The following is a 25681-nucleotide window of genomic DNA, read 5'->3' as shown; positions in this document are numbered from 1 at the left end:
TGAAGTTTTCCCTTTCAGAGCCTCTCTGTCTCCCTGTTGCCTTTCTAAGTTCTGTAATTCCTTTGGGCCCTAGCTTGGGTCCTGCTTTTTTCATCAAGCCTTTCAACATTTCTTTCTTCCTTTTCAGAATAGGATGGGTATATGGGGTGCGTAGGGGTGGAAGGGTGTTATACCTTTCCTTACTCATCATAAGGGTCATAGCTGATGCTCTTATAACAAAACATAACTTAACAAGAAAAAAGCATAATAAATTTATTTTATCAAAGTTCTTTTTGTTATTTTGATGTCTACTACAAACGATTCCATATTTGCTTCACTTGTCTATGCAGATATATTTTGCAATAAGCAAAATTAAGATCTTTCTGTAAAATTTGTTTTGTAAACTGTGTTTTCCTTCTTGTTGTTTTTTTTCAACTTTTATTTTAAATTCAATGGGTACATGTGGAGATGTATTACTAAGCTATATTGCAGTGATGCTGAGGTCTGGGTACGAACGATGCCATCACCCAGGTTTAATCAAAGTTTCATATGACACAGGAGCCTTCAGAAATGAAGATCCAAAGACCCAGGGAAAACTGTCTACTTTTATGCTTAGGTTTAAAGAATGGAGTCCTTGTAGGAATGTGATTGGATAATGGGTTTGACCTAATGGTAGTAGATTTAGGTGAGGGGTTCTGACCTAGCAAGGCCTGCCTGTTCAGATTCTTCTTGGCCTCTCTGGCAGCATTCCTTCTTCCCAGGTATGAAGCAGGACCCTCTGGACTGAAGGACTTTAAGGAAGAAGGGAAGAGTGGTCTTTCTACATTTTATGGCTTGCCCTTGGATAGAGAAATTTTAGTTTCTGTGACCTACCTTGGGGAGAGGAATTTTGGTTTCTATGACTTGCTTCAGGGAAGAAAGAGGGGTGGGAGATGGGAGGAGGGGAGAAGGTCAGAGTGACCTTGCTTCTGAGGCCCCTTCAGTCCCCTAAAGTACTCAAGCATGCCAAGGTGACAGACTTTGCAACATTGTTTCCTGAGCCCCAACAACTGCTTATTTGGAATTTTACTCATTGAATGTTATATGTTGTTGAAATTACCTAAAATTTCAAAAATGTACAATCTGAATCAATTTCATCTTTCTTTCATAAGTAATGTATTCAAGCTCCAGGGTGGCATCTATAGGAAAAGTCTGTGCTTAAATTAGTGAGGCAAAAGAAGTATTTCCACTTGAAAATACTTCATGCTGTTATTTACCCATTTAAGTCAGAGGAGTTTCTAGCTATAGTTTAGAAATGTTTACACCTAGGCAGCACCTGCACACTCCACCTCTGCACCTAGGGTCCTCCCTGTGGCCTCCCCATCAGGCATGGCAGTGCAGAGCTGGCAAAGGGCACCATCTGTCAGGACCTCCCCTCCAGCCCCGCAGCCCCGTGGTGCTGCGTAGGGTCAGGTGCCCTCGAAGCTCTATCACTAAACTGTTCAGTCACTAAACTACTCAGTGGGACTTACAGGCACTGTTTATTGGAAACAGTCTTCCACTGGATGTTTTTATATTCAGAGATTCATCAGGGGCAAATCTGACAGAAAGAGAGATTGATTTTGAAAGCCAAGTTTCTCCAGAGGCTTGTCAGTGAAGCTTTAGAGTTGAAGCCTGTGGCATGTCAGTGAGATCAACTGTGTGCCTTTGACACATTGGACTTAGGTCATCAGTCCAGTGTGGAGTTTGGGGGTGGGGGTTGGCATTGGGACAATTCAAGCGTAAGAGAGATGAGGACAGGATGTGCATCAGGGAGGACTCAGTTTGTGTTTATGGTGATAAATTAGGGCCATGAAGTCCTTGTGGGTTTGACTCTCAAAGTTATTACATCTGTGCTAACATCTACCAATTCTTTCCGAAGAGTGTATATTGCCTACCATTTTAACTCTTTGCTGAATTGCTGCTTCTTTTATCTAACAGGTAAAATTCATTACAAAAATGAAAACTTTTGGCTAGTTCTGCACTACCAGAGCCTTCCATCATTATTTTTTACAGAAGCATGCTCATGAATAAGGACCTTCACTGCAGCATTACAGTGATGTGAAATAGCTGAAGTTGAAAATATCTAACCACTGGGGAATGAATGGTTTAATAATTTATGGTATATCCTTATTGTGGAATACTATTCAAGTATTAAAAAATAAGGCCTGTCTGTATTTAGAGATGTGAAAAGGGTGCTATGATATATCGTGGGCAAAAAAAGTGAGATGCAAAATTATATGTGTATATGTATATACACACATATGCATACCGTAATCTATTTTTGTTCAGAAGAAAATCATGTATAGGTAAATAGACTGCTTAATAATATTAGCTAATATTTATTAAATTTGTATTGTGTGCTAGCACTGTCTAATACTCATCATACCTAAATGACCTCATTTCGTTCTCATAATAACACTCTGACGTAGGTAATTATTTAACCTGCCTTACAGCAGAAGAAACAGCAGCTTAGAAGAGAAGTTAGGAGGCCTTCTCCAGGCTGCATGGGAGGTTACAGGCAAAAGCTGGACTCTAGTCCAGAAGCCTGCACTTCTACCCACCATGCTCTGTGTACTGCTTCTTAACATTTACCTGCTAAAAGAATATAAGGTATCCTAATATTTAGTTGGAGTCTTAAAGAAAACTCATATTTGAGATTAGGTTTTTTTTTTTTTTTTTGAGACAGAGTTTCGCTCTTGTTACCCAGGCTGGAGTGCAGTGGTGAAATCTCGGCTCACCGCAACCTCCGTCTCCTGGGTTCAAGCACCTCTCCTGCCTCAGCCTCCCCAGTAGCTGGGACTACAGGTGTGCGCCACCATGCCCAGCTAATTTTTGTATTTTTAGTAGAGACAAGGTTTCATCATGTTGACCAGGATGGTCTTGATCTCTTGACCTTGTGATCCACCCACCTCGGCCTCCCAAAGTGCTGGGATTATAGGTGTGAGCCACCGCACCTGGCCTTGAGATGGGTTTTTAAGGAGGTACCTGTCAGATCCTTCCCTCGCACCTGAATTGGCCTCCAGGCTGCTGAAGCCTCCTGCACACGTATCTATGGCCAGGTCATCTCCCCACCCTGATGCCTTCTACCCCATGGTGCTGTTACTTATTATGGAATTCAGAAAGCACTTACTGCTTTGTTTCCTGTGTTCTTAATAACTCTAGGAACCTTGATGAGTAACTGCTACTTAAACATCTTGTTCTTAAATTTGGAGCATAACTGTTATGATACAGTTCTAACTGCTAGGGTCACGTAGTTCTACAGTTCAAATTAAACATTAGCTCATATTGCCTCTAGGTTTAAAACTAATGTACCCAGAAGAAATTTACAAAGGGCCAGCAATGTCGAAATAGCTCAAGCGCAAACAGAGGGGTCCTGTGTGCTGGCAATGACAAGGTGATGTTGTCGAAAGTCCCTATTTGATTCCTCATTTGTCCATCCCTTCCCAGTGGCCTTTTCCTCTCTGAACTTTCAACAGTCTTGTGCGTAAGCACTTCGGTTCGCTCCTTGTGAAATGCCATTGATTCGCTAGGCGTACCAATGTAACATCCCTTACTTTATTCTAGAAGACGTCACTTTATTACCGTTTTAATTCCCTGAAGGGGTGATGCCGCCACTGCTCATCAGTTAGCAAAACTCAAGCTTTGGAGCACCAGAATGTGTGCCAGAAAAAAATGTTCAAATGCTTGTATAATAAACTCAGAATGGGGGTTAGTCACCAGAATTGTTAGATGGGGCTATTGCCTCCTAACTTTTGCTTCCCACAGTCTGAACTTTGATGCACAGGTTATGATTGATTACTTTTTATTGCATCCTAGTGGGAACTGGTTTCTCCACCCATCCTCATTCTCTGTGGTCTCAATTCCCAATTGTTCCTTGGTTCAGAGGATGTAGCTGGATCTGAGAATGGGAGACGCTGTCGTAAACGACATGAACTACTGAAAGATATATTCCTGTGTTACTACTTTTCGTGGTCAAAGCAAAGACAATGCAAGAGTTATGTGTATATGATGTTTATTATGTATATAGAACTGAATATGTAGATGTTTGTTTTATCATCTGGAAGCTTTGGGAAACTGGACTTTGATAATTTCCCTGTAATGAATCCATTTCTCAAAAGCATTTTTTTTCTGGGGAAAAAAAAAACCACATTGTTCTCTGTAACCTCCCCAAATAGATACTTTTTAAAGATCTTGCTTGTTAAAGTGCCTGCCAGCCTCTTAGAGAAGTTGACAGTGTAGGTGATTCCTGTTACCAGAAACACGTGGACTCAAAGCTTTTCCTATAAAGTGAATCTGTTGTGTAACATCACAGCTGGCTCAGAATACAGGTGCCTGCTCCTGCTCTCCCTGAGAAGGTAGAAGGGGAAGAGACCAATCCAGATGAGATGCAGGGGAGGAGGGGACACCCAACAGCAAAGACACCGTTGCAATCTTTGCCTAAACCATATCTCTGAGAAAGAGTTTCTTGTTGCCTGTTTATCTCTGGGTTACCACGGACCCCTGCTCTCCAAGGTGGGTTGTGAACTCTGGGGCACTACTGAGATTGGCTGAGAGCTGAAGGACAGTCCCAAAGGAGCTTCAGTTCTGTGGAACCTATACAGCCTTCTTTACCTTACCTTGACCAGGTGCTTAGAGTTTGGAAAGTCAGGGGTAAGAACTGAAATTCCTTGAGGTAAGAAGACTCCCCTCTTAGGAAATGGACTCCTCCTGTTTTCTCACATGATGATTCAGGCACTTTCGCTTTTCCATATGTAGGAGTCGCCCAGGAGCAAGCTGTGGCAAGCTGGAGGGAGGGACACATCTGTGTGCCACCCGCTCCCTCCCTTCCTACCCGTCCTCGCCTGTTCTCACGTGCTCACAGGCATTTAGGCAGAAGTGATCCCCGTGGCTCTGCCAAAGACAAGCCTGTTGGGTTGAAGAAAGAAAAAAAAAAAAACCAAAACTCAGGCAAAGTCACAGCCTTAAAATTGTTCCTTGGAAGAAGCTTGGGTGGAGAAGCGTGAGAAGATGAATGGACCTGTGGATGGCTTGTGTGACCATTCTCTAAGTGACGAAGGAGCCTTCATGTTCACGTCTGAGTCTGTGGGAGAGGGACACCCAGGTAAGTAGGCTGTCCTGGACCGACTAGAAAATTGTCATTCCAAGCCTATACTGAGGGAGTCGCTTAAAAATGGTTTTAATTGACACATAATCACATAATAATTGTACATATTTACGGGGTACAGTGTGTGGTTTTGATATATGAATATAACATGTAATGATCAAATTAGGGTAATAGGCATACCCATTGCTGCAGACATTTATGTGTAATCCCAGCACTTTGGAAGGCCGAGGCAGGCGGATCACCTCAGGTCAGGAGTTCGATACCAGCCTGACCACCCCGTCTCTACTAAAAATACAAAAACTTAGCCAGTCGTGGTGGTGCATGCCTGTAATCCCAGCTACTTGGGAGGCTGAGGCAGGAGAATCACTTGAACTCGTGAGGCGGAGGTTGTGGTGAACTGAGACGTGTGATTGTACTCCAGCCTTAGCAACGAGAGCAAGACTCCGTCTCAGAAAAAGAAAGAAAACATTCAAAATTCCCTCTTCTAGCTCTTCAGTCACGTTACTGTGCAATGGAATGCCAGAACTCATTCCTTCTACTATCTGAGTATAACTTTGTACCTGAGGGAGTCACTTTTGCTAGAGCTCTTCAGAGCAACGTGTGTGAGTTACTAGAAGGGATCTCTAGAGAAACAGCATAGACTAGTTTTGTAAAACAGCCCTTCGTGAGGAAACCATGCTGCGACCCACCACCAGCATACCAACACAGTGGGGTCAAGACAGGGAGTAACGGCCAGCTAAGAGTGTGGCACATGCAAAATGTATGATCAGCTCTTACCTTTTTATATGCATTTTTTTAAAGTAAAGCTTTAATCTCTTATCAATGGCCAATTTAAGTCAACAGAGAATGTTCCTGAAACCAGACGGTGGGTGACTACATTTTGCATGTAAAGCATGTGCAACTTAGGCATGAAAGCCTGCACCCTGGTCGCTGCTGGGGTAGACCACTAGGTGCTGGGGACTCAGGGACATTCTCTAAGCGAAGGATAGATGAACCTCTTAACAGGAAGAAAATTTAGGTATTGGTTTTGGTCCCTGAAAAGTAGGTGGAATGTAATATGGGGAAGTGAGAGAAGCTTCCTTGGTGACGGTGAGGACTATGATCAGACATTCAGAGCCTCAGGTGGTTCTCAAACTTCAGGGTGCTTCAGAATCCCCTAGAGGGCTTGTCAAGATACTGAGGGCTAGGCCCTATGCCCCAAAGTTTCCGATTCAGTAGGTCTTGGGAGCAGCTCAAGAATCTGCATTTTTGACAAGTTCCCAGGAGATCCCGACGCTCTGGGGTGAGAACTGCACTGAGAACCACTGCTCTGGGAGACCCCTGGGGGATAGATGTACAGACTTCTGTATTTAAGTACCTCTTCAAAATTCATTCGCGTGTTTGCCAACTTATTCCCAAGTCTGCCTTTTTCCTTCTTCCTTGCTCTTGTTTTTTCTCAAAGATATTTATCTTTCCTACCTTGTAAGTTGGCTTTGGACACCTCAATGCACTACTCCTTCCATATACTTTAGCCAGTGGTCCTTGGCGGGAGGCAGTTTTGCCCCGCACCCCTCCAAGAGCATTTTGTATTGTCTGGAGACATTTTTGGTTATCACGTCTTTGGGGGGTGACGTAAGGTGCTATTGGCATCTGCTGGGTAGAGATCAGGCACACTGCTAAGCATCCTGCAGTTCAGGACAGCCTCCCAGCAAAGAATTAATTATCTGACCCAAAATGTTAATAGTGCAGCTATTGAAAAACCTTGAATTGAATTGAGTTTTTTATGTGACTTAGCTCAGTTCAATGTAAATAGCCTCTTTCATTGTGCATAACTGTATAGACAAAGTATCTAGGTTTACTGTGTTTTCAATCTCAGATACATTGCTGACTTGTGACACATTCCAGTCAGCTCCATGGCTTATGAACCTCATGTATAGCTTAGGAGAATGCTTCACTCCACCTGAAGAAAGTGGGTTTTTTGGCATGCAGTGGCCAGTAGTCCCAAAAACGGCCCATTGTGCTCAACAGCAGTGTGCTCAGGACTGAGAATGAACATGCCAGCCAATCAGTTGATTGTTTTGTGTACGTAATGATAGCCGATCCATTTGTCTGACTGTCCCTTGTACTTGCCATTATAATTGTTGAGGTAAGTCAGTTTCCATGAAGGCTTGGTGACTTTCTGCTGGTCATTCCATTGCTGAATTCCTCTCTACTAGAAAGATAAAGTTTTTCTTTTCCAGTTTTCCAAACAAACAAACAACTACTGGCTATCTTAAACCTACTAAGTGACATTGATAAAAATTTTGAAAGAAAAAAGCAGTTCAGAAATGACCTCCTTGGGTGTGGTCTTGGTGTGTGGCACTGTCTGGAAGCCGCTGCCGGGTTCCAGCTTTGTTCCTTCTCACTGTTGGATTTTCCTAGGCAGAGTGGGAGCCTGTAAGCTGTGTCTTTGCATAGGCAAAGATATCCACAGTTAGTGATCAGTCAGTAAGCTTCTAGGAACCCTGATGGGCAGGCATAAGGTGGCCAGCATGTATTTATTTTAGGGTGTTTCAGCAGTGGGAGGCCTTCACTGGTAGAGGTGTGCAGAGGCTATGGGCCTAGACAAACCTAAAGATACTACCAGGATCTACCACTGGCAGGAGGCTAAATTAAAAAAAAAAAAGAAACGAACAAAAAGAACTTCAAACATATGTTTAGCAATAGTTTCTAAAAAGAAGATGAGGGAGTTAATGAATATCTTTAATGACAGAATTTAATAACTGCTTTTGAGAGCCAAACTGCTTGATTCTGGATCTGGATTCTTAACAAAAACATAATACTCTATTAAAAGCAGACTGTGGGTATTTTTAACACTAAATGAGCTATAATATATGTAAATAGAGGTCAGTTTTATTTCTTAATTTGTAGGTATTGACAGTTTGCATAACCCCAAAGCAAGAGTGGATTTTCCTCCAGCACCATTTAGTGCTTTGTATTCTAGACCACGTGAGTCTTTAAGGCAAATAGTGGAAGAATAAAGTCAAATCCCAGCTCATGTTGAACCCTTGTCAGTTCTACCTTAATTGAAGAGGTCAAGACCAGCTTGAAGAATACCTGGCCAGGCCGGGCGCGGTGGCTCAAGCCTGTAATCCCAGCACTTTGGGAGGCTGAGGCGGGTGGATCACGAGGTCAAGAGATCGAGACCATCCTGGTCAACATGGTGAAACCCCGTCTCTACTAAAAATACAAAAAATTAGCTGGGCATGGTGGCGTGTGCCTGTAATCCCAGCTACTCAGGAGGCTGAGGCAGGAGAATTGCCTGAACCCAGGAGGCGGAGGTTGCGGTGAGCCGAGATCGCGCCATTGCACTCCAGCCTGGGTAACAAGAGCGAAACTCCGTCCCAAAAAAAAAAAAAAGAACACCTGGCCTTCAGGAGGCTGAGTGACTGTGTGGGAGGACCTGAGAGCTGCTTATGGAAGTATTCTGCCAAATAACAATGACATGTAGGGGTTCTCTTGTAGAATTTTTATGGGTGGAGTCATGTACTGGGGTGTGGTGTTTTATATATGGTGCATTGCATCTTGTGGAACCTGCCATGCATCTGATTTTACCTCTTGGCACCTAACTTTACTGACTTTTCTTAACTATTTTTAAGTTCATTTCCAGGACTTTTCTAGATGTTAGAATTAAATGGAACATAATGAGGAATGAGAGAGTTTTTATTTAGAAGAATGTGTGTGTGTCTGTTTGTCTGTCTGTGTGTATGTGTGAGTTGCTTTAGACTCCTAGAAGAGCTGATTTTGGCCGGGTGTGGTGGCTCACACCTGTAATGCCAGCACTTTTGGAGGCCGAGGTGGGTGGATCACTTGAGGCCAAGAGTTCAAGACCAGCCTAGCCAACATGGTGAAACACCATCTCTACTGAAAATACAAAACAAATTAGCTGGGCCTGGTAGCTCCTGACTGTAATCCTAGCTACTTGGGAAGCTGGGGTGGGAGGATCATGTGAACCTGGAAGGTGGAGCTTGCAGTGAAATGAGATTGCACCACTGCACTCCAGCCTGGGTGATAGACCGAGACTCCATCTCAAAACAAAACAAAAAAAATGTATTTCTCTTTTAGGGTATGCTATGACGTTATATAATACATGTCATCCAAAATTAGGCAGGAATGGAAAGAAATAAAAATTTCAAAATATTTCTAATTACTTATACTTTAAAAAAGTGTTTTCCCTCTGGTAGAGTTGATATGTAAACTGAAACAATATCTAATTATTTCAACATTTCAATTTGTTATCACTAATACTTTTATCATTCTGACCCATGTTTGGTCTTGTCCAGATAAGATCTGTGACCAGATCAGTGATGCAGTGCTGGATGCCCATCTCAAGCAAGACCCCAATGCCAAGGTGGCCTGCGGTAAGAAACACCTGGTCCCTTCCTACTGGAGACCTAAGTGGGCTAGACTGAGAACTTAATCATGGGTATAAGACAAAAGAGCCGTACTCCTTAGTTACAAAATCCGTGACCTCTGGTCTGCAGTAGGTTTCTCGATTATGAGACCTCCCCTGTGTAGTAACATGGAGGAAAAATATTTAGAAACAAACAGATCAAACAAATAGATAATTATTTTCAGCAAGAATCTGACATTAAATGTCTTGCCTAGCGAGCCCAGTGCATCCCCATAAATAGCACAGGGTTGGAGCAGCATGTGGTCTTTCTGATGCTTGATCTCATTGGGAACAAGGAGGTCTTTCTAAGTCTTTACGTGAATCTTCCAGACGAGATGAAAGAGCTTGAAATACGGGTAGCTGCCTAGATGGTTAAAAGCTGTACCCTTGTAGGAGCCTATGTTGGCTGCACAACATCTGGCTCCTTCCCTTGTTTTCTTCCCTAGTTTGTGGTATGACTCAGGTTTTAACATAATTAGTGTCCCCCATTTAATAGCAACTGGAAGGCAGCATCTTCATCAATTTTTTTCAATAAACCAATGGCTTTCCTAAGAGACATTAATGTTAAACTAAACTACTGAAGCCCTGGTTTCCATCTGCACAGTTTACTGTGTCTGAAGACTCATGTAGGCTGAAGATCTTCACCTTTATTTGTGGGAAAAGTTGTTTGGCAGGAAAACCTTTGCCTGGATTGAAGCCCCAGGCACAATGGCAGAGTCAGGGACTCTGGAGCCTGGAAGGCCCCCAGGGTGATCAGGTCCAGCCTGTTCATCTTAGGGATGGGATCACGGTGCCCTCTGCATCAGGGCCTGGCCAAAGCTATGGGGTAGGGGTGCTCCAGGATCAGAGCCCTGCTCTCCTTATTGTCATTGTCATGTCCTGTCCACTGCATGGACCCATCCTGCCCTCTGTGGTTGCATCCTTGCCCCTGTATTGAATACTACGGGGACTCATGCCCCTCTGAGGGTAGACTCTACCCTTACATCTTTGTAAATATCTGGAGAGACAGTTGGCCTGCTTTGATTTTTGGTCTGGATCCCACTCCCTAAAGGCTACAGTGGAGATTTAGCAATGTGGGGGATGGAGGGGGGTCACATGTGTGGACTGCATTCTTTATGATAACTGCATACAACCATTGTCTTCCTTTAATTCACACACAGCAATCTTATAAATAGCTTTATTAAAGAGCTGAGGGAACAGAGACTTAGAGGGGTTAAATAAGTTGTCCAGCATCACAACTGATGACTGACTCTTTCCAAGACAACACTGGAAGATGCTCAGTGCTTGGTGCTGGGGTTTTTTTCTTTATATTGGCATTTATAGTTTCCTTCTGAAATCCATTCCTTGTAAGGTCCCTTGTGTGTCTTTTTTGTCTGCACTGTGAGAGGTCTGGGAATGTGAGCTTCCCTTTGCTGGCGCTTGGCTGCTAACTCTCCCTGCTCCCTTTCAGAGACGGTGTGCAAGACTGGCATGGTGCTGCTATGTGGCGAGATCACCTCAGTGGCCATGGTGGACTACCAGCGGGTGGTGAGGGATACCATCAAGCACATCGGCTACGATGACTCGGCTAAGGGTGAGGGCGGGCCTCCGGGCCTGAAATCCCTGTTGCTCTCTGCTGATAGAGACCCCAAAGCTGAGGCAAACCCATGGCTTTCAGCCTGATGGGAGCGCCAACACTTCCAGAAGGAACACACTCCTACACTCGTCCGTCAGGTTCCAGGGGTCAAAGCCTCTGGCAGAAGGATGGACAACAGGCGACTGTGCCTAGCAAGCCCAGCGCATGCCCATCTGTTGCTGACTGGGCTTGTTTCAGGCCCTGCCTTACTGGTGCTGGCAAAGGCTTTGGAAGAGAAAGATGCACTGCATAAGGGAGCTCTGGGGACATGCTCCCTTCCAGGCACGGGTGATAGTCTCTTGTTTTGTCTTAATCATTTATGTACTTCTTATACAGATGAGGAAATGGGAGGCCTGGAGGGGTAAACAGTCTGTGTGATCTCACTCCTTTGCTTCTACTAAACATACTTCCAATCACAGACGTGGAGCAAGATGCCTCGGTCCAGAACTGGTGCTGACAGCAGGCGAGGCTGGTCCAGGTTAGCACCAGTGCCACACAGTGTGTAAGGCCACCAACCAGGGAAGGGGCACAGGCCTTAGCAGAGCCCTGAAGCAGATTCCAACGTCTGAGACTGAGGAGGCGAGGCAGCGGTATAGCCTGGAGGGCAGCAAAGGACCCAGGGAGCAAGCACCAGGTGCCGAGGGGCTGTGTGCAGTCACATTCTGCAGAAGCTTCAGGGGCCCTTCATCCACACTGGCTTCCTGGGCAGGGCTCTGGCTCCAGCTCTTAGAGTCTCCACACTGGTCTCTGGCATGTTCAGGCAAGTCCAATTTTTAAAGAAAAATTCGTTTTGAGTCTCTGTTGGCTCTCTCCCTAATTCTCTGAAATCACCATGAGAGATTTGGTGAGCTCATGCCATGGCAAAAAGACCCACCTACCTCCAGGCCAACCTGCCTCAATATACACCTGTAATCAACATGCACAGAGAGAAGCATGACTTTAAAGGTGTTCATTTCTGCCTGTGTCACATAGTGGTTGCTTAGGGTGACGTGTGCCATCCTGTGGGTCAGGGTATGCAGAGATGCTGGCACCCCACCTTTGTAAATGAGAGAGCCCACTGATGGTGCGATGGTGCGGACTCACAGAGGCTCAGTCCAGTCGCGGCCTGACGCAGCCCAGCGCAAGCATGAGCAATTAATGTTGGTTGAGTGCCTGACAGTAATTTTGAGACTCATTGGAAAGTGAAGCAGTCACAGCCAGTTAACTCTCCTGGTGGGGACCTGAAGGTATTCACAGAGGAAACTCATTGTCCCAAAGCAGCAGCTTCCTGAGGCATTGGGAGCCTGTTCTACCAAGAAAAGCCAATTTGTTTATGTACATTTAGACCTTATTCAAGTGCAAACCTAGTTCTGCATTAGACAGCAGGGAAATTTTCCAGGAGGCAATGTTCCCTAGAAAGGGAGAAATGAGCAAGAGCCCAGCCATGGCTGAGTTGGGCTCAGCTGGCGAAGGTTCCCTGTGCCCTAGCTTGTCCATTAGCCTGTGCTCAGTGGGCGGTTGGGTGCACAAACAGCTTTAGCAGGGCCTCAGGCCAGTGGCTCCTCACTGCTTCTGGCTGCCAAGTTGCTGGGGTCCTTGTCCTTTCCAAGCCCTGTACCTCTCCTCTTGGTTCCCTAAGTTCTGTTTTTCCAAGTTTCTAGGAGCTCTTGCTTGATTTTTGAGTACTGGGGAGATGCATTATTTAGACAAGCAGTGATTAGGTAAACTGTGAAATGTTCAGTGTAGAACAGGACAGCCTTTGGCAGTTTACTCTAAAGATTGTTCATTGATTAGTGCATTCAAAACCATTCATTAGGAAACAGGAGGGTGTAAAGGGCAAAGGTGACCTGATACGTATTCCCAGGGTGGAGAGAGCACCCGGCCTCAAATGATGCAACATGAGGTGCCCAGGGGTGAGTCCCTGGCATCGTGTGTAATGAGCTGCAGGCAGGTCCAGGGACATGCACTGAGAGTGGACGTAGTGGACACATGGGGTGGGAGCGGGAGGAAGAATATTCTAGGCAGGGATGTAGTGGAGATGGAAAAGTATATCATGCTTACGGCTAAACCTGAGTTCATGTTGGCTCAAGGAGTCCTGGGAGCAAGGCGTGCGTCCTACTGAAGAGCTGCGGTTTTATTCCTTGGCAGTAGATCCCACCTGAAGCTTGTACAGAAACCACAGCTTGTATCTGTGTGTTTTCTCTGTAAGCCCTTTCAGGCTGTGTGGGTAGAATAGACGGGAAAGAGGATGGCTGCGGGGGTTCAGGAAGAGGACAGTGAGTGTGTCACTCTGCTTGACCTTATGGTGGGGGCGTCCATGTATTCAGCCCCTTATTCTCACAGTCCCCTTGGCTGGAGGAGGTGTGCATGGTCTTGGTGCACAGCAGTTTCCTTGTGGGGCTCCTGGGGCTGGGCTGCTGCTAGTCCAGACTTCCCTGAACCAGTGCCCAGTATGCTACGGTAGCAGCCCTGCACCCCATGCCTCAGCTTTGCAGCCAGGAAAGGGCAGTTGGCTTTTCCATTTGCCCCAGACCCTGTGTACCTATGGGGGTCAGAGGACCCTGGCTCTGGGAGTCTGTCTGAATAGTTCCTGTACCCTGTATTTGTTCAGTATGTTTAATAGTTGGATCAGGTGCACAGCTGGGCTTCTGAGTGACAGTGTCAAAAGGGCTCTTGATTTTCTCCTAGTGCAGTGATGCTCAAAGTGGGTTCTGGGAGGGACCTGTGGGAGAGCCTAAGGGGCAGGTTATGAGTCAGCCACCATCCTCAGCCAGAGGAGGCTTGGGATCACCTCGTTTTAATCTGCAGGTCTCTGTAGTATGTGTGTGTGTGCGTGTTAACCAAGGTGTAATGGAGCACAGCAAAATGCACCATGGAGAATATTGGTTGGCCAAAGAGTTCTACATGATAGCGTGGGAAGGTGCAGGGCCTCCCCTATCGTGGGCCTTAGCTGTGGGCCTAGACGGACCCTGGCTAGTTAGAGACCCCCCACCCCGACACCAAATGGCATGTCAGGAACCCAGCCATCTGTCAGGAAGCCCGTGGCCCCCTCCATGTGACCTGAGCCCTTCTTAGGCTCACTTTCCTCCACCTAGGCTTTGACTTCAAGACATGCAACGTGCTGGTGGCTTTGGAGCAGCAGTCCCCGGATATCGCCCAGTGCGTCCATCTGGACAGAAACGAGGAGGATGTTGGGGCAGGCGATCAGGTAGCTCGGCACTGCACGTGGGAGCTGTGTGTTGAGCTGGCCGGGGAAGTTCATGAGCAGTGGGTTACTCACGCTGAGGGGTGGACTCTCATTCTAGTGCGAGAGCCAGGAGCGAGTTGGGCACCCCAGCTTCATGGCTGTGCTGTGGATGGCTGTGGTCGCTGACGCCGGGTTTGGGCTTGTCTCCCCCTCCTAGAGCATTGGGGGTCAGGGACGATGTCCTTCTGCACGTGCCAGTGGAAAGCTGCACGGAGGAGATACCCAGTCAACGTGGACGCATCAGGGAGATTCTGGGCTTGGAGGGAGCTGTGGTACTCTCCATCCAGGATGATTGCCACTCAGCTTGCTCTCTCGCCACAGGGTTTGATGTTTGGCTACGCCACCGACGAGACAGAGGAGTGCATGCCTCTCACCATCATCCTCGCCCACAAGCTCAACGCCCGGATGGCCGACCTCAGGCGCTCCGGTGTCCTCCCCTGGCTGCGGCCCGACTCTAAGACTCAGGTGAGTGACTGAATCACCCCGGGAGAACCCTAGACAGAGGCTTTAACACCCACAAATCCTCTTCATTCTGTCATTTTTTTTTTTTTTTGAGTCGGAGTTTCGCTCTTGTTACCCAGGCTGGAGTGCAATGGCGCGATCTCCACTCACCGCAGCCTCCGCCTCCTGGGTTCAGGCAATTCTCCTGCCTCAGCCTCCTGAGTAGCTGGGATTACAGGCACGTGCCACCATGCCCAGCTGACTTTTTGTATTTTTAGTAGAGACGGGGTTTCACCATGTTGACCAGGATGGCCTCGATCTCTTGACCTTGTGATCCACCCGCCTCGGCCTCCTAAAGTGCTGGGATTACAAGCGTGAGCCACCGCGCCCGGCTCGTTCTGTCATTTTTAAGATCAAAATATTCAACCTGGGCACTCAAAGAATGGTCAGTTTTGAAAAGAACTATTTATGTGAAAAATCTTTAGCTAGAGATGCCTTCCACCACATTTTATTAAAAAAAATTCAAACATACAGAAAAATGGACAGAATAGTTCTGTTTTTGTTTGTTTGCTTGTTAGCAAACGTTGACTGATGAGTCCCCAGATCCTGCCACAAACATGCTTCTTAACTGTCATCCATACTTGCAGGCCTCTTTGTCCTGAACAGGCTGTCTGTTGTCTGAGTCTCCTGTTTCTGTGCTCTGTCTGTGCTGTCTGTCTGTGCCGTCTGTCTGTCTGTCCTGTGCTGTCTGTGCTGTGTCTCTGCTGTCTGTCTGTGCTGTCTGTGCTGTGTCTGTGCTATGTCTGTGCTGTCTGTCTGTGCTGTCTGTCTGTCTGTCCTGTGATGTCTGTGCTGTGTCTGTGCTGTCTGTCTGTCCTGTGTCTCTGCTGTCTGTGCTGTGTCCGTGCTGTCTGTGCTGTCTATGCTGTCTGTGCTGTGTCTGTGCTGTGTCCGTGCTGTGTCCGTGCTGTATCCGTGCTGTGTCCGTGCTGTGTCTGTGCTATGTCCGTGCTGTGTCCGTGCTGTGTCTGTGCTGTCTGTGCTGTGTCTGTGCTGTGTCCGTGCTCTGTCCGTGCTGTGTCCGTGCTGTGTCTGTGCTGTGTCCGTGCTGTCTGTGCTGTGTCCGTGCTGTGTCCGTGCTGTGTCCGTGCTGTCTGTGCTGTGTCCGTGCTGTGTCCGTGCTGTCTGTGCTGTGTCCGTGCTGTGTCCGTGCTGTGTCCGTGCTGTGTCCGTGCTGTCTGTGCTGTGTCTGTGCTGTGTCTGTGCTGTCTCACCGTGGCCCTTTTTTATGTCTTTGTTTCTTATGAAAAGGCTTTACCTCTGTTGTTTCCAGCTCCAACCCATGGGCCCTGACTTCTCTTCTCCCTCAGTCTTGAAATCAACCAGAGGCCTGTATTTGAAGGCCAGGGTGATGCAAGTGTTAGTGGAGGCACCGGCCTCCTGGTGCCTCACTCCTGTATCCCCTCCCTGCGCAACCCCAGTGACCCCTCTCGTGATTCTCAAGTTCCCGGCACTTTGTCCTGCACAACCTCTCTTCCTGTGTCGACGCTCATGGACCCCATTGGCACCTTCACATACTCAGCTCCCCCATCTCCCACCTGTGGGTTTCTCTGGATCACTAGCCCCATTTCTCCTTCGCCCTCTAAGCAGATGGGCCCTGAGAGCATGCCGTGTGCACACCCTGCCACCTCCCGCCTGCCCTCCCCAGTCCTGCTCAGCGCCATCTCTCTCCACCGATGTCCCCAGTTTGCCCCATCAAGCATCCCTCTTGCTCCAGTCCAGCCTTCCCCAGGGCTGCCATCACCTCCGCCAGGCCGGGATCAGCACCCCACCCTCCCACAGGTTCTGCCTGCCTGGAAACTCCAGTTAATTCCCTTTAGGCTTCACTTTTCATTTCCTAGTATATATTCAGTGTTTCTCAACTTTTGGCTTCCTACAAGGGGAAGGGAGAAATCCACTTGTTATTCTGGCATTCCGAACCTTTTGTGGTCTTCCAACTTTACCTGCCTCTGCCCGCTCCGCCCCGTCTTTGCATAATCGACATCATTTCACTCATGGTCCCTTTGTTTCTTAGTGCTTTGCTTTACCTGAGCTCTCTCTCTCTGGTCCTCACCTGTCCTTGAGCGGCCAGTGAAGTTCTGCCTCTTCTAGGATGCCATCTCTGGCCACCAGCAGACAGTGCCTTCTCTTGTCCAGCACTTGGAATCTGGCACCCATGGCACTATAGCTCAGCGTGGTGTGTCTGTCTCCATGTACAACTCCAGCTGCACAGAGATGGAGTTCCTTCTCGTGCAACTGTCAGGCCATGGACAGGCCGGAGGTTGCATACTGGCTGTACTGGGGCAGGGAAATGTGCTTGTGCCCAAAGGGAACCCTTCCTTGGGACTTCCCGTGTTATCCACATGACCCCAAGGTGGGGATGGGAACCATCAGCATTCCTTGGGTGTTCTTGGAGGTTGTGGGTTAGGAGAGCTGAGATATGTCGATTGTAATGGCACCCAAAGAAAGAGACCCATGGTGTCGGCATGCCCTGGCCTGTCCTGGACTGGAATGCTGCCATGTTATAGAAGCAGGGTGAAGATTCACAGAAGAGGAAGTCTTAGAACAGGGAGGGGAGGCAGCCAGTGGCACGGACTGTTTTTCCCTTCCTTGTGCAAAAGAGGAATGGAGGGACCTCCTCCTGGGCCTGCTGAAACGGGTTCATTGTGCTTAGATATGAAAAAGAAGGTTTCCAGGTCTAAGGGGCAGCAAGGGAGGGAGGGAGGGTGACATGGGCCCTTCTAGGGTTTCCCTTCCTTTGAAGAATTATCTTAAAAATGCCAATACGGATACCAGAGTCAGCCTCACTCCCCTGCCACAGGCACAACAGCAAACCAGCTCCAGTCGCTGGGGTTGCAGGCTTGCTGTGGGGCTCTAGGAGGCCCCTTGCTGGCCAGTTTCCGAGCACCCTGGCTTGCTCTCTACACTCCCTGGGTCATGACCGGCTTGCCTAGGTCCCCTTCTCCACACCCTGTTTGTGAAGGAGTGTCTTCATCCACCCGGACTGCTGGTGCAAGCAGGATGGCTCTTTCCACCTGAACAAACCCCTGCTGCTGATAGTGCGGCCTGGGTGGCGGTGCAGATGGCTATTTTTGTACCTGGTCGGGGCTGTGTTTTCCATGGTGTGTTTTTCCCCACATCTTGCTGACATGATGAGATAAGCGCTGTGCTTGGGGCCCTTTGCTCTGCCACTCTGTTCTATGGTTCTGCAAGGCCGCTGCGTGGAGTCTGCCAGGTGTGGGTGGAGTCACCCAGGGGAGCAGCGAGCACTCTCCCCAGCTGAGTACCCTCCCCGGCTGAGCACCCTCCCCACCTGAGCACCCTCCCCGGCTGAGCACCCTCCCCGGCTGAGCACCGTCCCCAGCTGAGCACCCTCCCCGGCTGACCACCCTCACCGGCTGTGCGCCTTCTCCCCATGCAGCAGACCCAGTCCTAGCATCTGCCACAGACAGTACCTCTCTTCCCAGGAGTCCCCAGGGTATCCCCAGTCACCCAGGGGAATGTAGAAACACTGAATAGATGTTAGCAGTCTTCCCGGGAGGCCCCAGTCACCCAGGGGAGCAGTAAACACCCTCCCTGGCAGTGTACCTTCTTCTGAGGTTCTATGCAGCAGACCCAGCCTTAGAGTCTGCCACAGACAGTGCTTCTCTTCCCAGGAGTCCCCTACCCCCGATCCCAGCCCCTCTCCCAGGGCCCTGTGTGTGCACAGCCCAGCATGTGAGGGCTGCTGTCAGCCTACAGCGTCTGTGTCCATCTGCCCATCTCATGCAGATCTCACATGGCAGGGCTTTTTCTCGTGTTTCTTCTGGGCCTTCCTTGTTGCTCCTTAGACCAGGCAGAACACAGAGTAGGAGTCTGATATAGACCCAGGGTTTGACGAGTACCTGAGTAGCCTTGGGCAGATAGAGAACTTGCTGCAGGCACAGGCCCAGGGAGCCACAGTTTGCTGCCTCGGGGTTCTGTCCAGGCCCTGGGATGGGAGCAGTCCCGTACCCACTGAACAGTGTCCCTCCCAGGGCCATTTGGCAGAGCTGCACTCCTGCAGCACCACATGGCCCCCAAATCCTCTGAGCCCTGCTCTTGTGGGTCCACACTGCCTTCAGCAGTATTGGGCCTGGGGCCAGCACAGGGTCTTGAGTGGCATCCAAACTTGTTCTTGGAAGAGCCCTGTCTACCAGCCCATGCAGCGCCAGGTCAGGTCCCAGCTCTTCCGGCTGTGGGATCTTGACCAAGGCATTTACATTCTGGAACGCTGGCTTTCTTATCTGTATCACTGGCAGAAGGAGAGATACCTCCTGAGACATAGGGGGGGTCAAGAAAGGGCTTTGGCCATGGGGACATTTGCTGGCACATGAAAGCCTCTGAGACAGTAGAGACATGTTGCGGGTCGTAAGTTGAGAGGAAACTCAAGTCTCCAAGCAGTGCTAATTGTGGTCTCATGTGGGAATAGCTGGGCCTTCCACCCAGTCCTCCCACAGCACCAATTTTCTGAATGTAAAAATGTGTCAGATTAACTCCCCCAATGCCCTTTGAAGACACATATCTGTGCCTGGCCACGATGTACATCCGGTCAGCCTCAGCCTCACAGGGTCTTCCCCACCCTTCTGATGGACAGGTGACAGTTCAGTACGTGCAGGACAATGGCGCAGTCATCCCCGTGCGCATCCACACCATCGTCATCTCCGTGCAGCACAACGAAGACATCACGCTGGAGGAGATGCGCAGGGCCCTGAAGGAGCAGGTCATCAAGGCCGTGGTGCCAGCCAAGTACCTGGACGAGGACACCATCTACCACCTGCAGCCCAGTGGGCGGTTTGTCATCGGAGGTCCCCAGGTGCATCCTTGTCTCTGAACGAAGCCTGGTTTTTCTTTGTTGCTTATATCTTGGTGCAGGAAAATCACAAGAGCTGGCTTGGAGTGGCTCAGCTAGCTCTGGCCATGGACTAAATGTAAAGTTGGTGAATTTTGGCCTCTGTACATTTAGTGTACTCTCTGTGAGGAGGGGGGCTGCTGCGTTTCTGGCAATGTGTGAGAAATTGGGGGCATGTACTTAGGATTCCTCCACTTAGTGCCATCAGGCCTTCCCACTCCTGCCGTCTCAAGTGGTCACTGACCTTCCCACGGCCACCGTGCCTCGCCCTGCTCTGGCGCTCATTCTCTGCTGCAGCATTTGCACATGGTCAGCTGTCCCCAGGTGGCTGTTGCCAGGTCTTTGCCACAGGCTGCCTCTGGCTCTTACGGCCACCAGGCTGGGTGTTTTAGATGGGGTACCACTGCCCCCACTCCTGTGCTGCAGGCGTGAGGAGGTGGAGGTTGCAGAGTACCACTGCGAGGCTGCTGCCCACCGCTCAGGCCCTTAGCTGTGCATGCTTTGCCACAGAGCTGAGCCCCATCCCAGGTTCCAGGAGCAAACGTAGTGTAGAAACACAGGGTAGAAGGAGGTAACACTTACTGTTTTTTCTTGCAGGACTTCTCAAAGCCTAGACATACTAGTGTGAACTGTGGATCTCTAAAAGGGATAGGGGTAGAGTATGCAGACTTCCCCAAATCATTTCACATAGAACTCCAGCCTTTTAAAGACATCACTGTTGATGGGTGTTGCCCAGAGCACACCCGGGAAGTGGGCAACATGGCATTTGCTAGGTGGCACCAGCCAGGCCACAACCGGGGGTTGCATTCATACAATGCAATTCCCGCCTGCAGTTGCATCTCTCCATTGTGATGGACTGAGTACTAAAGGCATTAGGGAGTGGCTGGGACCCCAGAGAACTGCTGGCCCACCTTCTGCAGTTTCTAATGAAGCTTTGGCAGGTTACCTGATAATCAGTATGTGGTCAGTGACTGAACTGGGAGTGAAGTCAGAGTTTTTGGCCAAGGGGTCTTAGGAAAATGTCTGTGGGCAGCCCCAGGATATCTATCCTTCCCGAGGTGCAGTTCAGTGGCCGCACGGTGCTTCAGCCTCTCCAGCATCTAGGGGCTGGCTCTGCTTCTCATCTTGATTTCTTTCCCTCTGCAGGGGGATGCGGGCGTCACTGGCCGTAAGATCATTGTGGACACCTATGGCGGCTGGGGGGCTCATGGTGGTGGGGCCTTCTCTGGGAAGGACTACACCAAGGTGGACCGCTCAGCTGCATACGCTGCCCGCTGGGTGGCCAAGTCTCTGGTGAAAGCAGGGCTCTGCCGGAGAGTGCTTGTCCAGGTAGGCTCCCCCAGCTCCCCCCACCATCTTGTTGCAGCGGAGGACCCCTGCCCAGCTCTGCCCTGAGTAAGGGGATATTGGCCCAGCGGGAAAGCCACATGCTTTGCCAAAAGTTGTGACTATGTGATTGTGTGGGGCACTGTGGCCAGGGCTCTGAAAACCTGGGGGAGGGAAACCAAAATCTTCCGGAAAGGGGGCATGTAGAGGAGCTGCCCTGGGTGAAGACAGCAGGAGAACTGCGGGGGAGCATGTTGGGCAAGAGACGTGTGGGCGCCCCCTCCAGCAGAGCTTCCGAGAGGGGCAGGACCCACACACAGGCTTCAGTCCCTGACGCTGTGCCTTGCTGGAAGGTTTCCTATGCCATCGGTGTGGCCGAGCCGCTGTCTATTTCCATCTTCACCTACGGAACCTCTCAGAAGACAGAGCGAGAGCTGCTGGATGTGGTGCATAAGAACTTCGACCTCCGGCCAGGTGTCATTGTCAGGTGAAGCGGCACGCACTGCTGTTACGGGGGACCTTGCTCCTCCCTCGCCCAGATATTCATTCACCTCACCTGAAAGGGAGGCAGAAAGGAGGGTTTTTCCACTTCTCAGCAGTGGGAGGGTCTGTGAGCTCTTGGTCCGGCACAGTGCATCCCCAGTGCAGAAAGCCTGGTTGTCAGGTTGAAGGAGGCTACCGCAGGTCCCTGCTGGCCCAGCCAACACCAGGGGCCATCTCTGAGCAGCTGGGAGGGAGGTGGGGATCTTAGGAAAATAATTATTAATATAAGGCCAAATGACTCAAATGGCTGGGAATCGAGTCGGCAAGTCGCATCCCTGTTTCCTGGAGCTTGGTGGTGTCGAGATTGGCCTGGGCCTGGTCAGTGGAGCTGGAGGAGAAAGGTGCCTAAAGGTTAGAGTTAGTTCTTGGTCCCTGAACCTCCTAGCATCTGTGGGGTATAAAATGAGACCGTGGTTGCCACAGATAGGATGTATGTGCCAGACTGCCTGGGAAGGTGAAGTGCCACGTGAGGAGGGCTGCGTTCATTGCTCACTCCTGCCCTTGAAATCCAGATGAGGAAACCCTGCCTTTGTTCCATTTTCCAATGCCCTTCCTTTCCGCTGGACATGCAGGGATTTGGACTTGAAGAAGCCCATCTACCAGAAGACGGCATGCTACGGCCATTTCGGAAGAAGCGAGTTCCCATGGGAGGTTCCCAGGAAGCTTGTGTTTTAGAGCCAGGGGAGCTGGCCTGGTCTCGCCCTGGAGGCGCCCGGTGGCCATGCTTCTCTTTCCCAGAGCCCTGGCCACTGACCGCCTTCCCCACCCACCACCCCTTGGGGCAAAGCCAGGTCCCTCTCATTTCACCTGTCCTGTTATTATCATGGCTGGCTGGAGGCAGGGGCTTCCTGGTGCTGGAGGTTGGATCTTTATGTGAGGATGGGCATGATGTTCTCCTGCCGCTCCCTCCAACTGGGGCAATGTTAATTTAGTGGAAAAGGCACCCCCATCAAGAGTGAATTTCCTCACTTGCCTTCCCCCACAGCTGGACTCTGACCAGCTCCCCCTCCCTCCCCTTGTCTGTGCCAGAGGAGGCCAGCACATCTCACAGGCCTCAGGGCTCCTGTGGGCCTGGGCTCCTGGGCCTCCCTTTCACAGGTAGCCAGCGCCCTGAGCCAGGGTCTCCAGAAAGCCCCTTCCGGGCCGGGCACATGGCAGGGGTTAGAGCAGGGCTGATGTCTCCTAAGCATCTGTAATGTGCGAGGGACCCAGCCAATGACTGATCTCATTCTTTCTTCACCGCAACATGATGAGGCAGTACCTTTTATTATCCCATTTATAGATGGGGGAAACCAAGGCACAGAGAGTCTGGATAACTTCCACAGGGTCCCACAGCCGCGAGTTGAGGCCTAGATGTGTAACTAGGAGCTTTGACTCAGGAGCCTGTAACATCCCCCCACCCCACTGTTGTCTCATGCCAGTAACAGGCTTAAACAAGGACAAAAGCAGATTCTGAAATGAGGCCATGGACTCTGTCCTAGAGGCGTGAGGTTATTGGAAATTAGGGGATTAACCCCTACCAGCTCTTGTTGAGCTCTGGGCAATGGTCTGCAAAGTGAAGACGGAACCATAGGACGATTTTGTTTGCTTCATGTGTCCCAGAAGATGGTAAAAGGTGAGCTGGAGGCCTGGCCCATCAGGGTGGGCTGGAGTTTGGGATTAACCAGCAACTTTAGAATCCCAGCCTCCTGACCACTCAGAAGCGTGCAGAGATTGGGTTTTTGGACTTCTGGGACAACTGGTCTAAGTCCAGGCCAGCCTCGTCGGGGCTTCCTGGAGCAGAAGGAGCAACTTGTCCTAGCACAGATGGCCACCCCTTAGCCAGAGGCCTTCAAGTCTTTCTCTTTCTCTGGCCCCTTGTATCCTCTGTAGGCTGAGTACATTTGGAGGGAGGGAGTGGGTCCTTCAGATGCCCCATCCAGGGAGGCTGGTCCTAAGGCCTCATGTTAAATAGGTGGGGCTTGCCTTCTGGTGGTTGACAAGCTACTGAGATGTCATGAGGAGATTCTGCCTTTGCCAGGTGACTCTGTGGGGGCAGGTCTGCTCCCAAGGGGCCTGAGCAGACCTTGGCCTGCCAGGGTCTTGGAATTCACCTGCCTTTCCATCTGTGGCCAGTAGTACCTGCCCTACCCACCCCACTTGTCCTTAGCCTGGACCTCTGATAGCAGCATCTCTACCTTCTCCCCAGCTCCCAGGACCACATGCTCAGGCACGGGCCTCCATAGGCCCCAGGGGAACACTGGGGACTTGGCTTCTTTCTAGGATGCATGGTGCTTATTCGGGCTGGAGGAGGCAGCCCAGGAAGTCTCATCTGGGGAGCAGGCAGCCTGCATCTGGGCTTTGGCCTGGAGCACAAAGACCCTGGAGCCCAAAGACCCTGGCTTTCATTTTCTATCAGACAAAAGGAAATTAAGGCAGCAAACGAAGCCCAGCTCCTGGTCACCTAGGAAGCCTCAAATTGCTTCCAGTGGAACGAAGGAGAGGTTTGCAGGTGCCCGAATTCCTCTAACTTGGGTCATACTCAATGTGAAAATTCAGAACTTTATACTTTTCCTTCCTTCTAGAGAAATAGGAAACTAAAGCCTTTATTTGTTAATAGTTCCTGCTAGAACAGTGAATAAAAACTCAAGGAGCAACTACCCGATGCTTATTTTTTTTTCTACGCGACACCTGCTCTGTGTAGCATGCCCTGGCTCCCCCGCCCAACACCAGTGGAAGTTGGTATCCTCCCCTTGGGGTCACCCCATCCTGTGCATGGACTAGGTTTTCCTTGTTACTGGCAACTATGTTAAGCCACACCACTGCATGTTCATTCCTCCCCACACCTCACCGAGGTGGATATTCTTAAGAAGCCCATTTTACATGCGGGCCCTGAGGCCCAAAAAGGGTGAGGGCCAAGGACAGCGGCCACCTCTAGATCCTTCCTGAATTCTGTGTGCTCTCCTGACACATTGCTGCCCCTGGGCTGCCTGCGCTGCATCCGGTGCTCTTCCTGTATGGTGTCTGCATGAGGCTGGTGCCAGGGCACGCTCAGGCCATGTTGAAGACTGAACTTGAACAAAGTGAGGGAGTGGAGGGGCTTGGTCTACGGAGAGGGGAGCCAAACCTTTCAGTGGGTGCACATGTCCCTTCACTCATGTTCACTTGTGAGGAGAATGAGCAGATGGCTCTTTTTCATAAGAAGGTCGTCCCTGCCATGGGCCCCGGTGATGTGGTTTTTGGGGTTTGATCAGAGCAGGAGGAAGATGGATCCTGCATGGTTCCCGGCAAGCAGACTGCGTGGATAGGACTCTGCTCTGGGGAATGTCCCGGTGCAGCCTGAGGCAGAGCCTGTGCGGTCCTTCTGTTTCGAGGGCTGACAAGGCTGACCTGGGGTGCCAGGAAGACCCAGAATGTGGCAGGGAGGGGTGAGGAGGATGAGGACAAAGGGCCTCACAGTCCTGTTTGAGACAGAACCTATACCCTGAGAAGACACTAGGTGGGCAATCAATGAAACGTGACACATTACAGAGAGAAGCAGGTTTCTCGAGAATGCATACAAACAGACACACTCATGAAACACACTGGAATACTTGCCTGGGGTAAGGGGAGGACTCTGTAGGTATAATACGCAAAACAATTAGTGAAAGCAAGGGAACCAACTTCTGAGCCGCAGAGCCAAGTGTCACGATGTTGGAGAAACATGGAAGGAGCAAAGGAGATTGGCAGGGAGCGGCCAGTGGAGTTGGAGGAAACTCAGGAGGGCAGGGTGCCTGGAAGTCAGGTGAGGACTGTTTCTAGAGCCAGGGAGCCACCAACTATGTGAAATGGTTTTGATGGGTTACATGATGGGAGGCCCAGGACTGTGCAGTGAATTCAGCCACATGGAGGTTGATGATGTGGGAAATGGCAGAGTCACATTTAAAAGTAAATATGACCCCGTCCCTCACCCCAATTGTCCTTCCCTGGGACATCTCATGACATTCAGAGCCTGTGCTGTGTTGCGCTGCCCTGCACGCAGTGCCCAGCCCCTGCCCTCATCCAGCACTCTGCCCCGCCGCCCCTCTGCGCTCCGGAACTCCTGCCTCTTGGCTTGCCCCGACAGGCCAAGCTCGTTCCTGCTCAGG

At 49.8% G+C, this 25681-nt stretch overlaps 1 protein-coding gene across 2 annotated transcripts; it reads left to right on the top strand.

Moving 5' to 3' along the window:
- Nucleotides 1-4272: 4272 nt before the first annotated feature.
- Nucleotides 4273-24215, top strand: MAT1A (methionine adenosyltransferase 1A). 2 transcript variants are annotated; one of them, XM_032259239.1, is made up of 10 exons: nucleotides 4273-4650; nucleotides 4756-5101; nucleotides 9406-9483; nucleotides 10966-11088; nucleotides 14205-14317; nucleotides 14678-14821; nucleotides 19452-19670; nucleotides 20853-21035; nucleotides 21386-21519; nucleotides 22148-24215. In XM_032259239.1, exons 2-10 carry the CDS (start codon nucleotides 5008-5010, stop codon nucleotides 22248-22250), a joined length of 1191 nt encoding a protein of 396 aa, XP_032115130.1. In that variant the 5' UTR covers nucleotides 4273-4650; nucleotides 4756-5007; the 3' UTR covers nucleotides 22251-24215. The 2 variants fall into 2 exon arrangements, with proteins under 2 accessions (XP_032115130.1, XP_032115129.1); XM_032259238.1 differs by having other exon boundaries at nucleotides 4273-4672.
- The last annotated feature ends 1466 nt before the right edge of the window (nucleotides 24216-25681 follow it).

This window comes from Sapajus apella, unplaced genomic scaffold (assembly GCF_009761245.1).
Source record: "Sapajus apella isolate SASKATOON/1434 unplaced genomic scaffold, GSC_monkey_1.0 scaffold107, whole genome shotgun sequence".
NCBI lineage: Eukaryota > Metazoa > Chordata > Mammalia > Primates > Cebidae > Sapajus > Sapajus apella.
Note: the sequence above shows the minus strand (reverse complement) of the source record. Positions and strands in the feature narration are given on the sequence as shown.

Excerpts from the sequence above, each read along its gene's own strand:
- MAT1A (XM_032259239.1), top strand. The coding sequence starts at position 5,008 with ATGAATGGACCTGTGGATGGCTTGTGTGACCATTCTCTAAGTGACGAA. Across the intron at positions 5,102-9,405 it reads TGTGGGAGAGGGACACCCAG|ATAAGATCTGTGACCAGATC; the intron begins GTAAGTAGGCTG and ends GGTCTTGTCCAG. Across the intron at positions 14,318-14,677 it reads ATGTTGGGGCAGGCGATCAG|GGTTTGATGTTTGGCTACGC; the intron begins GTAGCTCGGCAC and ends CTCTCGCCACAG.